We start from the raw sequence: 17,034 nt of genomic DNA on the forward strand, positions 1-17,034 counted from the left end.
TGTTCCGTGTAACTTTAGGCAATTTTGTTGTTCTACATAACTTATTTCAGAGGTGTATTACTACATAAGCAGCATAGTAAATTACCTAAACTTATGAAATGCTGGATTCAAAGCCCTTCTGCCCATATTCTGTGCACTGACTGACAAGGGACAAGGTGAATGCAATCAGACTGGAAGGTTTGCCGGTCTAGCCTATACACAAATCTACAACCAAATACCGCTATACACAAAATGCTACACACACACAAAATGCCTAAAATGATTTATACTTTTAACTTATAAAGTGGTTTGTAGGTGTTTGCCTACTAGGAATTTGTTCCTTCTGGGTCTGGCAGAACCAGGTCTCCTGGTCTTGTTTGCTGAAGTTGTGCCTTATGTGGAGTGGACTACCTTCCTATGTGGACCTAGTCTGGGAGGCATTGCGTCGGAGCTTGGACAGCAGGGGCGCGGCCACTGCGTTGTGGTTCAAATCAACAGCCAATGAAGAAAAGGGGGCGGGATCCACATGCACTGGGTGTTGCATCTAAATGGGATCGACGGGAAGCAATTTACCCTTGAGAAATTGCGGCCGCCATTGTTGTGTACTGCTGTTTGCCTCTCGTCGGACTTTTTAGACGAGTTGCACAGCTCTCAGACCGGTAAGAGGCGTGTCCGCTCAGATTCTGAGCGTAAGTTACATCCCGCCCACAAATACCAGGGCTCTGGCCCAGAAGTTCCTCGCCGAGCTGGCGAAAACTTCTGGGAACTCAGATTAATGTGGACCTGCTGATGGTGTGGCCACTTTTTGCACCTTATTTCTAACCTCATATACCTGCTGCTTTTTTATGTTATGTGTATGTAGATATCTTTATCTTTTTCTCCTTACTCTCCATCTCTATGCCCTCCCCCCTTTTCTTTCCTGACAACTAGAAATGATGGAGGTTGTACACAATCAAACTTCATCCACTTTACACCTGTAAACCTGCAGATGTCTGATTCTGACTCGCATTGTTTCAAAATTACAATGCAAAAATGTATATATAAATAGTCAATAGCCTAAGCAAGCAAGCAACGTAGTCCGCAGGGATAATTCAAGGTAACAGTCAAGGATATACCAATCTGGGAACCCATCGCCAACTGAAAATGAAAAACAGCGCCCTCTGCTGTTTGTTCTATGTCTGTTGGCTCTGGGCCGAAGAAAACGTAGAGCCAGAGCGCAAAGGAAACCGGTGTTTTGTATGCCTTCAACGCGTCACTTCCGGTTGGTGCGACTATGTTTTCATTCCCACTAACAATATTTCTACACGGAACACTAACACCACTTCTCCCAGAGAACATCGATCGTTTTGGTTATAAGCCCACTTGTTTCTATGATGAAAGAGTAAGTTAAAATGTGAATATCTTTCCGTGGTTTTGTCTGCTCCGCGGACGTTATTGTTAAATTAGTTTCGGTTTGTTTCGAGGGGGGAAGGATGGACGGACACGTGAATCCCGCCCACTACATTTGATTGGGTAAAGCGCGGCCCGCTTCCTGATCTGAAGGCACGCCCATGCGCACTTGTTATGACGAACCTCCCCGACAGATTCCAACGCAGTGCAGAATCTGTTCTTGAGAGATTAAGGATATACTGAGCACACAGTTTAGCTAAGACATTGTATGGATGGAATTATACTACTCAAAATGTGCATAACTAACTGTAATAATTGTGCATAAAATGTGCACAACACATGGCAAGTAAGGTGATGAGGTTGTGCTGTGGTAACAGTTCCAATGATACCATAATTTAATTACCAGGAATTTGACTCATTGGGGATAAGTCCAGCAGCAGGAAGTAAGGAGTGGTAAGAGTGAAGAACCGTGTTCACATAATATTTTTATGGCCATCGTAAGCAGATCTTAGATTATTGATTAATGCAGCACACCCCTGTGTTGTTTATATGCATATGCATATAAACAACCTACTGTACTGTACGTCTGGGGAAATAAAAGGGATCCAAATATGGTAAATAATTAATTCAGTGATAAATTTAATCAACAGACTTGTAGAAGAGTGTTTTAAACCGGGAGGGGGAGGTTGACAATGAGTGTGGGGGAAGGGCGGTTGATAACCACAGAACCACTAGTTATCAACTCCAACCCCTTCAGAGAACCTTTGTACAACATTATGACTGCACACTAGTGTTATTAACTGCGTTAAGGATGGACATGGCAGTCCGTCCACCACTACTCCAAAACAATAATACATGAAAACTCCTGACTGGATTACCAATTTTCTATGCACCCTCATATGCCACAGAGGACGAACCCTACGGATTTTGATGACCCCATGGCCTTTGCTCGAGTGCCATCCTTTGGCCAACTAGCTCTGACTCTTGTTGTCTTGTTGAAACCAGCAGGCTGGCTGGTAAAAGCAATGTAGATAGCCTCTGTAGTAGATCCATTATGTCTCTCTCTGTTAGAGAAACATGCAGGTTGAGAAAAGTACTTAAAGGAGTAGTTCACCCAAAAAAATACTTATTTTCTATCAATTACACACCTTCATTTTTTAGTTTGTCGCATTCCTAAGCCAATAATTTGATGAATGGCGGTCTCTCCGGTAGGAGATTCAAAGGAGAGACTGCCGTTCTTCAAATTATTGGCCTAGGAATGTGACAAAAACTAAAAAATCTCCATGAATTCAATGCTTCATGGGGTGTGTAATTGATAGAAAATAAGTAATTGTGTGGGTGAACTACTCCTTTAATGCTAATAATGTTTAAATAACAATGTTGTTTAATAGTTTAACTTGGACCTAAACTATATTTGTTAGTTTAGGTCCAATGTAGTTATTATTGACTATAGTTATCAAATTAGTAGCTCATATTATAGGAACTAAGTATTACAATTATTAAATGCAATTCTCAGGGCTTTCAGGTGTGAACAGTACAGAAATCACTATTTGCCAGTTAACTCAAGGTTATTTTCAAAGCAAGTACTACTGCAGTCTCTTTGAATTCCGTAAGGGTTCAAGCTTTGACTAATCGCATAAAGAGAAGTTAAAATGCCAGATCAGTGAGATTATGAATGGAAACACAAATAGTAGGTGGTATGTATGGTACTGTATAAAGACTGTTAATATATGGTAAATGTCTTGTTAGCATAGCTACAATAAACCTGTCTCTAAGGACAGGTTGGCTTCACTACAGTATGAATTGCACGACCCTTAAAAAGTGTGAGTAAAAGGTTTCAACAGAGAGACACACACTGCTGCAAGCATAAATTGGGCCTGGCCTTGTATTGACTTTTCTTTTCTCTCTGGCTCATTATTTGAGTGGTTTTGACAGTTTGTTGTTGGATCTACAGTAGCAGTTTTGATGATGAAAAACTCTCTTTCCATTATAATAAAGTCTCTGTGACCGCAGTCTTCTGTTGAGTCATTTGGCAATCAGTATCCCATTTGTTTCTACTGTATCCACCGAAGAACAGCCTGCTTTCTCTTAGATCAGGAGCAGACAGTGCTCACCTCATGACTATGAAAGTGTCCCAGATGAATTAACCCAGTGCATATGACATTAATTATCCGAACAATCAGTACTAATTTCTAGGATTTTGGCTATATCGCACTTGGCAGTGAACACGGTCAGAACTCTTTAACTGTGCTATAGTTAGCACATCAGATACAGGTATAGAATGTAAAACGTGGGCGAAGTGACAGTTTCTCATACTGTAGCATCACTGGCACCCAAGCTCTTCTGTTCGCCATCTTTCGTGGGTGACTTGATGTGATACTGCCTTCACTCTTTAGGATAATTCATGGTTTTCCTATGCTACGTTAGCCGTCTCAAACAGTCCTGTGGTCTTGTTGGCCCCACTAAGTGATCAGCCGGCTGCCTTCAATGCCCTTTCCCCCCATGGCGTTAGTCAGGCAGCCCATGTGACCTTGTCTGATCCGCCAACTAACCACCAAGAAAGGAATTTTCTAATTTGGCTGTGACATAATTACATCTCCCCTTAATTAAATTGTGATGTTCAACCTAGAACGTAACAAAAGAATAATTCAATCAGTCTTTATTCTCTCTCATTTCAGGGCTGTTGCAAGTAGTATTTCTGAAGCAGTTTTGTTTTATGTAAAGATCTCTTGAGTTTTTCTTTAGAGATGGTGTAACCAAGAGTTTATATAAATGAAGAAAAACATCCACGGTGTCCCCATGTCATTAGCTTTTAGATAAAGCTCATCTGAGATGAGTGCTAGCAAACCCCAGGTGATTAATAGTGTTTTCAAATTGCATGCAGGCTCAGGCCCATTGATTAAATCAATGTTGCAGTAGACCTGTTTCAATGAAAAATGTTCCCCCTGGCTTCCAGCATGATGAGTGAATCATGTACTGTAATAATGAACCACATGGTCTTGCACTCTACTGCTTTGTTTTCATCACAGTGTGAAACATCCGCTTTTCAACGAAACCCCTCACATGCCTTCTGCATTCCTCACTGTGTAAGGAAATTGGAAATTTTATGAAGATATTGTGTTTTGCCTGTTGTTAACTTCTGTGCGCTGGACTAATTATTTGTCTCAAGAATCTCAACTGGGTTGCACAAGTTTCAAGAAGAATGTTGTAATGTTTTCTTTTGTCCCTTTCAGAATCCACCTCTGGTATTGCTTCTTCACAGTCTGTCAAATAATGAGGGAGACTGGAGTATTCTTCCTCTGCTGCCTTAGTAAGTGCTCCAAAACGCAGAGGTGTGAATGAGTTCATATTAGTCAGATTCACAACACCATGGACAGAATAACAGAAACACCCACAAATAGTCTTCCGACAATGTTGGGTGTGGGGTTTCTTTCATCAGTGAAGGGTGCATTTTAAGTCCATGGATCAATACTAAGTCACTAGAACAGATCATTACTAACAATGCAAATCCTTCTTCCCATGATGCATGACTGCCCTGATGTGAGAGTGAGCCTATTGGTTAAGATCACCCAGTTTGTAACCCAGTAGTCCAAGCACGTAGATTATGTTCATTATAGGCCAAGGTCTTAAATAAACAAGTCTGCATCCAATTAATCATTTTGATCTGATTCCAAATGGCATCTGAAACAGTTTTCCATCACTTTATGAAGATGGGAGCCACAGGTGATTAAAAAACACACACCAAAGCATTAAAGAGAAACACTCTGAGGCTATACGTACATAGGCTTTGAGCTACTGTTATGGATCATTTATTTATTGTTAATCTAATATTTGATATCTGTTATTTGATATATTGCAAAAGAGACAGCAGAACACAGTCACATACTTAATGTATATTTGATATAGTTTTTGATATTTGATGTTCGCTCTTATTTTTATCTCCACCAGACCGAAGGCAAGGTCGAAGATCATGTTTTTGCGTGTGTTTGTCTGACTGCAGCTAGTCTCGCAAACTACTACCCCGGTCGGCATCACATTTCTGGTGCATGATGCCAGCTAAGGAACTTAAAGAAGTTAAAGCACTTCTGGGGTCATTTTAGCGTCCACTTATGCTTTTGTGTGCAAGTTGCTTGATTCAGTATTTAGATATTTGATATTCCTTTTATCAGACACATCTCCTTTCTATATAAACCCATTCCAATTTAACCATGTTAGACTCAGAAAACACACGTCCCTGGTTCTGGTGACTGATAGTGTCCTTCTAATGTGTGAGGTGGCCGTGTTTTTTCAATTAATCTTTTCATTTATTTTAATTAATTATTTGTTATTTATTTTTGGGGCTAAGGCTACTATCAAGTGCGGCAAGAGCTGCGGGGAGGATGGAGTGACACTCGAGGTTCTGAAGTACGTGTCCATAGATAAGGAAGTGTTGGATTTTTATCAATCAAGCATACACGTCTGGCGAGCTGCCGGAGCTGTGGCACACAATGATCATCGTTCAGTACCAAAGTCAGGCGACCTCACCACTACCGTGGCATCAGCCTAAGCTCGCCAAGTCGTCAAGACAGCTAACCTGATGATCCTCAACCATCTTAGACTCGTGTTAGACCCTCTACTGAGAAATTCACAGGATAGTGAGGATACCTTTTGCCCTGAGCGAACAACATGCGGGCAGATAGTGACTCTGACGAGGGTACTGGAAGGTGTCAGGGAGCGGCACCTGTCAGCGGTGATCACCTTCATTGACTTCCAAAAAGCTTTTGACACCATACACCGGGGGAAACTCATGAACATTCTCCAGGCCAATGGAGTTCCTGAGAAGATGGTTGAAATGATCGAGCCAAGCTATAGCCAGACTCAAGCCAAGGTTCAGACCCACGATGGTTACACTTGGCGAGTAATCCCATCATGATTAACTATGCAGATGACATTGCAATGAAGATAACGACTACTGGCAGTAGAAATGGAGTACAGGCAGATTGGCCTCAAGCTCAATGCCAGGAAAACAAAAGTATTGGCATTTAACACGGAGGACAAAACCATTACCACTGCCGACGGCACAGTGCTCGAGGTAGTCGAGGACTTGAATATCTAGGGGCCTGGATTGTGAGACTTCTGTGAGTTCATCTATGTTCCATTAGAGATTAATTGATATTTGTTGTTACCTCTGTTCTCCCCCAGCTTTTCTAAATCCTTTGGGCAAAACTCCTCCTGGATCATATTTCTTGAGGAAGAAACCAATGTGAACATGTCCAAACTGGTTGAGGTCCTCACAAAGTTTGACTGGAGAAAAGTGAGTATGCTCCAGCCATCTCTCTCTCTCTCTCTCTCTCTCTCTCTCTCTCTCTCTCTCTCTCTCTCTCTCTCTCTCTCTCTCTCTCTCTCTCTCTCTCTCTCTCTCTCTCTTTTTCTCTCAGACTTTCTTCTGACTTTCACAGTTCAATCAATTAATTGAGGAAAATATTCAGACATATAAATCATTCCAATAATTACTTCCTAAAATCCCCATTTCATCAGAACTTATTTCAGTGCTCTAGGCAAAGGTTGTGGGGGGCAGTGCTCTCAGCATGCTCCCCCAGCATTTCATGCAGCACTTGTAATCTAGGGATGTCCCGTTGTCATGGGGACAATAAAAAATAGCAACTGAGATACAAAGATATGGTGTCTGGGACAATTCTGGGACAGTAGAAATGTATCAGAGACGAATTATGTTATGTTGTATTGTATGCGTCATGATTGACAGATGTTCAAATTAGAAATATGTGAGGGGGCAAAGGCCCCTTCCTCTACACTACTGTATGTCACGTGAGTACTACATCAAACTGTGTGTAGCCTACGCACAAAGACAGAAATATGCAGACGCATATGTTTTTGTAAATCATAATGGTACTGACACCACCTGCACAGACTCAATTTCCACTGCATGGGTCGCCATGAATTGATATAGAATCACCCTTAAACATCATTTTCTATTCTACGGCAAAAGAGTGCAATATATCAGTATTTAATGATATCAGATTTCACAGATTTTGTTGCATTGGAGTTCTGCTGCTCTGGATTCTTTGAACTTTATCTCTGCGTTAAAGCACAGCCGCCTTTTTCCTGCACATGGATGTTGCACTGACAGCGCGACTCCAGTCAACCCCAGTCTGTCCAGGGCCTCGGTTGGAGAAAACGTTCTCTGTGACATAATTGAGTGGCCTTTGGTGTACAATTCAATAAGACAATATGAATAAAGTGCTAATTGAATCAAATGTTGTGATGTTGATCAGACAAATTGTGTGCATGATCAAATCCAGTAAAGTCACCATCTCATTTGGTCTATACTTCCCTATTAAATAAAGCATAAACACTTAAATAAATAATAAATAAATAATAATCACGTTGAGGAAAAACTATATACACAATTTAAAGAAGTTAACGAAGCTTGAATGCTCAGTACTGACATTTAGATATGATTTTCTTTCTTTGTTTTATTTGTTTGTTTGTTTCTTCTTTTTACTGTGTACTGTATGTAATATCAACCATTAAAGCTCCACTCTGGGATTATTCTGCATTAATAAATAGTTATTTTATCTACCATGGTTGGAGGCACTCCATATTCCGGTTAGGAAAAAGCGGGTGAATAGAAGTATGGAATTTTCTGGATTTCAACTTTCAGGTTATGCTCCATAGCCATTTTCTACTATTTATCTGCACATTTGTATTTCCTTTCTGGGTGCTTTGGATGCAGAACTTGACCAATCCACAAGTTATAATATAGTAATGACATTGGTTCTCAAAGTGGGTTCCCTCCCTATATATATATATATATATATATATATATATTCCATATGTATATAGATTACAAGCTTGTTACAATGCGTTGTGAGCTCAAAAGCAACACAAATCTTGAATTGGGGTCCCTGGCACATATTTTAAGATGGGGGTAAATACTGTACATAATTTAGGGGTCTTTGACGTGAAAAAGTTGCACTGATAACAACACTATTTCCATTTATTAGGAGTGGTTTCTTGGGAAGCCCCTCCATGATGAGGAGTCAACAATCATCCATCACTATGCCTTTGCAGAGAATCCCTCTGTCTTCAAATATCCAGATTTTTCTGCTGGTTGGGCCTTAAGTATCCGCCTTGTTCAACGGTGAGTACATAATCTCTCCATATTTTGGGTTGTGTTTAGTTTTGTTCATCTCCTAACGGTCATTGTTTGCTTTAGATTTGCTGTACATACGCATAATTTAATCAGGAATTGGTGCCAATCAGTGATTTGCTATTTCAGGCTTGCAAACAAAGTGCGTGATGAGCCTCTTAAATCTGACTTTACCATTGACCTGAAACATGAGGTAAGATAATATGTGCGTGAAGTGATTACCTCTAGGCCCTGCCTTGTTTTGAACATCTTGATAAAGCTTCAAGCTCTTCAATCATTTTCTCACGCTATTTTCCCATTTGTCACGTTTAAGCCAACACCGGTCTTAATTTATTCGTTCATCAACAAGAGTATGTTATTCATCCAACCTTGACAAAAAATCTCATTACTTCCTTCAATGGCAGCGTTGCTGCGTACACTGTAGATGTTTTCATTTCTTAAAAGGGAACACCACTAATTTGGGGTTTTACATAAAATGCACTCAACAGGCTTTGTCCTGTCTACTAGACTTCAGATTCCCAGAGGAAGAGAATTACTGTTATATTTACAAAGACGTGTGTGTCCAGCTGAGCTTGTTATCATGGCATCATCAATTTCCATCCCCACAGGTTGCATTGTATATTTGGGACAATGGGAAAGGGCCACATCTTACTGCTGTCCCGGAACTGTGCACTGAGCCAGAGGACTCTTCTAAAGCCCAGCACTGTGCTACAACTCTCAGCAGCCTTCCTCCACTGTGTGTGGGTACCATAATGCTTTTTGCGCTGTCAATGGATTGGGCTTGTCATTCATTATAGGTGAACATTTCCCAAAATGTCTAAAACATTTCTAAAAGCTCAACATGTTGCAATAGCTTATAGAATGGCAAAATTTGCTATTTTAGAAAATAGTATAACATAGAGCTTATAAGTGGCAAGGTTTCTTGCTTTGAATATATCCTGACATTTCTTGAGAGCATTATCAGCAGGGTGCATGTGTTTCCCATTGACAGCACTGTTGCTGATTTCTTCTCACATTTTAGGTAGCAAACCTCGTGCAGTGTTTTCTTCTTATGTTTTAGTCTCCCTCTGCTTTTTCATGAAGGGAGCCCCTGTTAATAAAGAAGATATTTTTGTGGCTGTGAAAACATGCAAGAAATTTCACAGTGACAGAGGTGAGTTTATAGACCCACTTTCACCGATGAAAAAATATTTGATTCCCACATAGTGTTTGTTATTGTACAGGTCAATTTGGGTAATTTGTTAATTGTTAAAGTAACACTGAGGATTCTATTGTGCATACGTTAGTCTTTTTCTTGTTCTTGTGGCTCTCTACTCTTATAATGGGTTGTCAAATTTTTGTTGTACGTTGTATGCTTTTGTAGCATGACAGACTAAAAAGAATGATTTAAGAAAATATGGTGATTTCACGCCAGCAGCAATCTAGCGCAGCCGCATACTGAGAAAGCTGCAAGTTTCAAAGCATTAAGAGCTTTCCCCACTGTGGTGGGGAAAGTGGATACCACTTGCGCTCAGGGCCATGTGATTGACAAGCGCTGATTGGCTCTTCCACTTTTTGGTTTCTGCAAAACGCCCACCTCATGGCGTGGGGCCAGACCGGTCTGCAGACACATGATAATGTGAATTCACGCGACCCAGATTTTTTTTACCAGGCTAGGAAGACATGGGGGTCGCTGTCATTTACATTCCTGCCCTCATTTGTGTTCCCAGTCTGGCCCAGTACAAACATAATTGATACAAGGCATTACCGATGCATCCTTTATCATAGCCTTTCCCCACAACATTAAAACATGTCATCACATGCACCACACAGACATGGAGGGAGAATTGCGCTCCACTGAGCGCCCCTTTCTAGTTAATCTGACCTATGACAAATACATTTGATCAATCACGATGCAAATATACTTAAGATATAAAATGTACAATATTCTTAACATATCAAAGCATCCTTTTTTGCCATAAGCAAAAAAAAAAATTATTACCATTATTTATAATTAGGAAATTATTCTAATTGATTCTTCTCTTTTGGGAGCTCTGGATAATACGTTTCTGCTAAATGAGAAAAGATATTGCACGCTGAGCTCAGAGGAATGTAAAATGATCATCAAATGCACATTTTATGTTGTTTATAACTAATGCCAGTGATTACGGTATCTGGTATTCTAGATTTTAATCTAGAACTGTCATCTTGAACATTCATTGGTGTGGTAATATGTAGTGTTAAACATCATTCCCATTAATTGTACTCTAGCATTCCAACTAATTTATATCCATTAATGATCCTTTTATGTACTCACTGATTAATACATCTAGTTTGCGCTGACTCTTTGGTTTGTCCGTTTTTTTGCTGTGCTGTAGTCCCAGTGGTAAAGAAGACCTGGGAGAAAGATGCCACTTTTTTGGAGTACTACAGTGACCATTCTGATGCCTCTATACCCACCATAAACTTGGGAATACCTAATACAGAAAGAGGTAATTGATCTCATTGTCTCACCCTACCCATACATGGGTAGGGTACTGTACATGCCATGTTTCACTGAACAGGCATGATGGTTATTATTGAGAAATAAACCCCTTCAGGGTGATAAAGACCCCTCCACTTCACGTCGGGGTCTAAGCCAGCCTGTCTGGGTTTATTTCTCAATAATGACCAGCTGCCTTTTGATTATCCCGCTTATTACACAGCTACTTAATAAATAAATTAATACATTAAAAATGATTTGATAGATATTAAAAGGATTGCTTACGGTAACAAATGAAAGCAGTCCATTCATTTATGGCAGGTGCGTCCAATCCAACGCGGTTGGCTCGGAAAACACTGGTAGGAAGTGTTGATCAAATATGTTTTGACTTTGTCAAAGCAGCATATTCATGTGAATGTGTACAGGTTTCTTGGTCATTTTAGAATAGCTGCTGAATTTACATTTTAAACATAACAGTGCTTTTGAGTTCAATAAAGGATTTGGATTCTACCGGCATCAGTCTTGTTGCTGCTCTTTTTCAGTGCCGTCAATATAATGGCCTATCATTGCACCCCTCTCGTCCAACCTGTGTATGCTCCCAAAAATACAGTAGATATCATTTAAAACTGTGTCACTGTTTGCCATTGCTGTTTGACTCTGAACACTGTGACAAGTGACAAGTATATATACATGTATACTCCAATAGTGGCTTACTTGAATCATCTAATGTATTTGAGACATACAAGCATGAATCATGAGGGTCTTGCCGTCATCCCACAGGTGGGGTCATGGGGTCATGATATTGTCAGTCTTCAAACCAAACAAATATGTGGTCTAAGAAAATAATTATGAAACTAGAAAAAGTGCTCCTCGGAGCACAGGTCTCCGCCAGGTCAGGTTTATTGTGGGCCAGCAATGTTGGGAATGCGCCAATCAGGATGGAATATGAAAAATCAGACGGAGCCGTCTTGATCACTCGACTATAAAGATAATGTGTACCGATTTGCGTGATGTTTGGACAACATTTGTAGGAGTAATATTAAAAAAATGTTTTGCACCTCCTGGTGTGCGTGCAAAGTTTCAACACAATCGGACGCTGCCTTCATGATTTGCGGCATTTTGTTCAAAACAGGCCACTCCCACAAACTTTAGATGTCAATCTCAGCCAATCAGGATGGAATATGACGAATCAAACATATTCGTCTTGATTACATGACTATAGAGATCATGTGTACCGATAAAATTTGGATAAGATCTGAAGGTGTTTTACATAAGTCAGCCTCCTGGTGGTGCTATAAAAGGCAGATGTGAAAAATGCAGGGCAGAGGTTTTTCCTTGGCCTTTAGGGAGTGTGCATACAAAGTTTTACACAGATCAGTGCAGTTATGGGTAAGAACACAAATCGGCCTGTTATAGCGCCACCATGAGGCTGATTTGAACATTTTCAAGTGGCATGTCTTTCTCGTTATAGTGGCCTCGTTATAGTGGCCTTAATTGTCTCCACCAGGCCTTTCGGCCTGGTGGAGACAATTAAGGAGAATAACAACATAATGGCACTCTTCTAATCACTGTCATATCTGACAACATGTATTGTGATTAAGTTGTAATGGATTTAACATTTGGGTGTCATGATCATCATTTATCATTTTAAGCTCATCTTTTCTATCCCCATAGACAATTGTAGTGCTAAATGATTGTATTGTTTATAGCCGAGGCTTGCTCTAGATATCAGGAACAATATATCAATGGGGCGGCAGTTGCTCAGTAAGGAGAATCAGAATGTCTGGGAATAAGAAGGTCCCCAGTTCGTTGCTCGGCTCATCCAGGATTTGGATCGAAATATCCCTGAGCAAGACACTTAAGCCCTAACGGCTCCCCTGTGCGCTCACATGAGCAGCATACTGCTTGGTCAAACACTGAAAAAATAATTTCCCCCTCGGAGTATCAGTAAATAGACTAGAGAGCGAACAGCCCTGCCCCGACCTATTCCTTTCAATGAAAGTTGCTCACCAGGGCATGAAGCCACGGAAATACACTCTACTTTTGCATTTGGACACCACATTTTGGTGCCCAAATACGGAAGATTCGAGCACGAGCATGCGCACTAGTGTTTCAGACAATTGAAGCAGGCAGCACAGTAGCGTTCTAAATGCAGAAGTCTTGCACTACCAGATTTGGCCACCAGAACACGGCAGCTTCAATAGTCCTGGGGGCTTGGTAAATACTCTTTATTTTACACTTTATTAGCTGCCTCATGGAGCTTCAATCATCTGTCTTCATAAAAAAAAAGTCAACATGTGGATCTCAAGATGGGCTTCAAGTGGCCAGTCTGTGATGTCTGTTGTCTATGTCGTTCGTATCTATGACATACAGTAGGACTCCAGATTTGGTCAAGGTTTCAGTGTGATCACAGCCCCATTGACTTCCATAATCAATGAAACGTGGGGGAAATGCATGGAGTTACTTCTTTGGCCTACTGGCAGCATGCACAGGAAATTTGGCCTAATCAGTCCAGTGGTTACCAAGGTTACCTCTGGGCAAACACGCAGAGAAGACGGACGGACACACACACACAGCCACTTAGACCTTATATTTTCAGAGCCTAATTAAAAAATCCTACTTTTAATGAATTTACATTACTGTAGATCTAGCTACTGTAATATAATTTCTGTGTTTTAGGAGATTGATACATTTTTCAAACAGCCTATTTAATTTAATCACAAACTGAAAATATGTTCAGTCCTCAAAAGCAGTACTTGGAGAGCAAATAACCTCACCATTGAAATGTGAAACGATTATTGCAATTGATTGATTGAATACTTTATTAACAGTTTGCAGCAAAAAAAAAAGGCACGGTGGCACATATTTATACAAAAGAATGCTAAAAGGATAACCCAAACTAGAAAAAGTGCTCCTCGGAGCACAGGTCTCCGCCAGATCAGGTAGGTTAATGTGGGCCAGCAATGTTCAGGCTGGAATGTGAAAAATCTGACGGATCATTTGACTTAAGAGATGATATGTAAATCGGTACATATCATGACCTATATGATAATATATCGATTATATCACAATTTGCGTGATGTTTGGACAACATTTGTAGGAGTAATATGAAAAGAAATGTTTTGCAAAAATCCGCCTCCTGGTGGCGCTATAATAGGGCAATGCTGCGTTCATGATTTGCGGCATTTTGTTCCAAACGGGCCACTCCTGCAAACTTAAAGGGATATTTCACTTTCAAAAACATGTTTGGTCATTTTATCATCTACTCTTTTGTGAGCCCCCAGACAGTTTTTAAGTTGCTTGATTCAGTATTTAGATATTTAATATTCATTTTATTAGACACGCCCCCTTCCAATACAAACACATTATAACTTCATCAAAAACACCCGTCCTTGCTTCTGGTGACTCATCCTGCCCTCCTAATACGTGAGGGGGCTGTGTTTTTTCATTTATTTTATTTTATTGTATTTTATTGTATTTAATTGTTTTCATTTTCCAAAAGAAACATAAAAAATAAATGGAAAAAGTAATTGAAAAAAAAACACAGTCTCCTCACGTATTAGAAGGACAATATCAGTCACCAGAACCAAGGACGGGTGTTTCCGATTAATCTAACATGGTTAAAATGGATCGAGTTTGAAGTTACAATGGGTTTGTATAGGAAGGGGGCGTGTCTGATAAAATGAATATCAAACATCTAAATATTGAATCAAGCAACTTAAGAACTGTCCGGGGGCTCACAATCACAAAAGCCTGAGTAGACGATGAAATGACCCAACGTTTTTTGAAAGTGAAATATCCCTTTAAGATGTCAATCTTAGCCAATCAGGATGGAATATGAAAAATCAAACAGATCCGTCTTGATCACATGACTATAGAGATCATGTGTACCGATTTGCGTGAAATTTGGATAAGATCTGAAGGAGTAATATCCCAAAATTTGTTTTACATAAGTCGGCCTCCTGGTGGCGCTATAAAAGGTAGGTGTGAAAAATGAAGGGCAAAGGTTTTTCCTTGGCCTCAGGGGAGTGCACATGCAAAACTTTACACATATCGGTGCAGTTATAGGTAAAAACACGAATAGGCCTGTTATAGCGCCACCATGAAGCTGATTTGATATTTTTCAAGTGCCATTTCTTCCTCTGCCTAGTGAGAATGCGCGTGCAAAATGTCACGGAAATTGCATGCTGTGTTCATGATTTGAGGCATTTTGTGCAAAACGGAGCACATGTGCAAACTGTGGAAGCCATTCAGCCAATCATGATGGAATATGAAAGATCTGAAAGACCCATTTGGTTTAATGACTTTAATGACTTGCGTGACGTTTGGATAAAATCTGTGGGAGTACAGATTTTGCAAAAAGCGGCCTCCTGGTGGCGCTATAACAGGCCCATGTGAAAAATTTGGGCCAGAATTTCTGAACTGGCATCCAGGGAGTGTGTGCACAGTTTTGCTGCGATCAAGCCAACGGTCCCTGAGATTAGCTGATCACAGACGGACGGACACACACGGATACACACACGGACGGACAGACAGACAGGGTGCAAAACATACTCTCTCGCCATGCCTTTCCGCCTGGCGGGGTCAATAAGCCCTCAGGGCTTGTTGCCATTAAAGGAGAATTCCGGACATTTTAAGTGTTATCTTTGATGTGTCGAGCTAACGCTAGTTGCTTGTTTCTCTCCCAGAACCTGGCAACTTGGTGTTGCCATGTTGAGAAACAAGCAACTAGCGTTAGCTCGTTCGTCATTAGCGGTAGCCTCTCAGGAACTTTCACTGCATGTTTGACTATCATCAGACTCCACAATGAGTAGTAGTAGAGAAAAAAATAACTTTGCATCGGTTATAATAGACGAATTTCCCTATGACACGCGCTCCCATTATGACAACGGAGGAGGTTGAAAATATGACGACAGGGGAATATCTGGAAATAAACAATGCCACTGTTTACGTCGGTAGGTGAGTAACGACACATCAAAGATAACACTTAAAATGTCCGGAATTCTCCTTTAAGGTCCTGCATATTCAATTTATCGAGACAGTTAAAGACAAACAATAAAAAAAACATAATATTTACGAGTAGTAATAAGAAAGAAGCATTATGTACAGTAAACAGTTGGTGGGGGGGAGGAGGGGTCATTTTCGGTGATGAGTGATAAGTTTAGTGATGAGACAGGATAATAAAATGAATACGCTTTGAATTGTATAGTGAAAATGAAAAGCAAAACCTCAGAACTAGAATAATGTAGACATTTTAAGGAAGGGTGATGCAAGAACTGGAAATGGGATGCCAGCAGGTGTTTTATACCGTAATGTTAAATGGATCTATCTATTAGTTGATTTGGTGATATATAAGAAATACATTTATTGATTAACCTTCATGAGCAAGATTAAGTCTGTTATTGGTTCTAAATATAGGTTTCAATATATTTTTGGTTAATAGCCCAGCCCTAGAATAGAAATTATGAATTTATTGGCCTGAGTTCTACATTACGTATCATGAGTTATACATCACTTACAGTATATCTATCATAATGTGGAAGGTCCCAAGTCCCATCATTTAGTCAAAAGTTTCCCCAGCCAAAAGCTTTCAGTCATTTGGACGAGAGATGCTGTTTTTGAGTTGGCTGGTGCTGACTCGTCCCATCCTATTAACATCCCCCAGTAACCTACAGTATTGCAATTCGAAATAAGCGTGCAGAACTAGTCTGATGTGCCTCTAAAAGTATGTTTATTTTTTATTCCTGTCAGCATTTCAATGTGTCCTAAGTTATTTTGTATTCACATTCTGAGAAAAACACCTTGAGGTGCCTTATAAATAAAACAGTAAGCCTCAGCATTCTTTGTGATGGTTGCCACCAGGGATTTCCATGTCTTAGCTCCTAGCTGAGTGGTGTCTAGATATTTGGATTCTGATGGGTACCTTTCTCTCCGTTCCTTGTACTTGTTGAGGAGTTTCCACCCTACTGCTGTTCATTTCAGGCTGGTGGCGGAACATTTTGTTCCGTCTGGCCCAGCATGCCACACATACTTTAATAGTTCTTTGCTCTTCCCG

The 17,034-nt window shown here is 40.3% G+C and overlaps 1 protein-coding gene across 2 annotated transcripts in view; it reads left to right on the plus strand.

Annotated features, from left to right (window-relative positions):
• b3glcta (beta 3-glucosyltransferase a) overlaps positions 1-17,034 on the plus strand; it is a 73,838-nt gene that overhangs the window by 52,020 nt on the left and 4,784 nt on the right. For both annotated transcript variants that reach the window (XM_080429676.1, XM_080429677.1), the window contains exons 5-11: positions 4,602-4,678; positions 6,550-6,661; positions 8,373-8,509; positions 8,648-8,711; positions 9,127-9,258; positions 9,602-9,671; positions 10,876-10,989. In XM_080429676.1, coding sequence (XP_080285802.1) covers positions 4,602-4,678; positions 6,550-6,661; positions 8,373-8,509; positions 8,648-8,711; positions 9,127-9,258; positions 9,602-9,671; positions 10,876-10,989 — 706 coding nt within the window. The remainder of the gene's footprint in view (positions 1-4,601; positions 4,679-6,549; positions 6,662-8,372; positions 8,510-8,647; positions 8,712-9,126; positions 9,259-9,601; positions 9,672-10,875; positions 10,990-17,034) is intronic.

The sequence above is a fragment of the Gymnoscopelus braueri genome (assembly GCF_963280865.1).
Source record: "Gymnoscopelus braueri genome assembly, chromosome: 5".
NCBI classification, from domain to species: Eukaryota; Metazoa; Chordata; class Actinopteri; order Myctophiformes; family Myctophidae; genus Gymnoscopelus; species Gymnoscopelus braueri.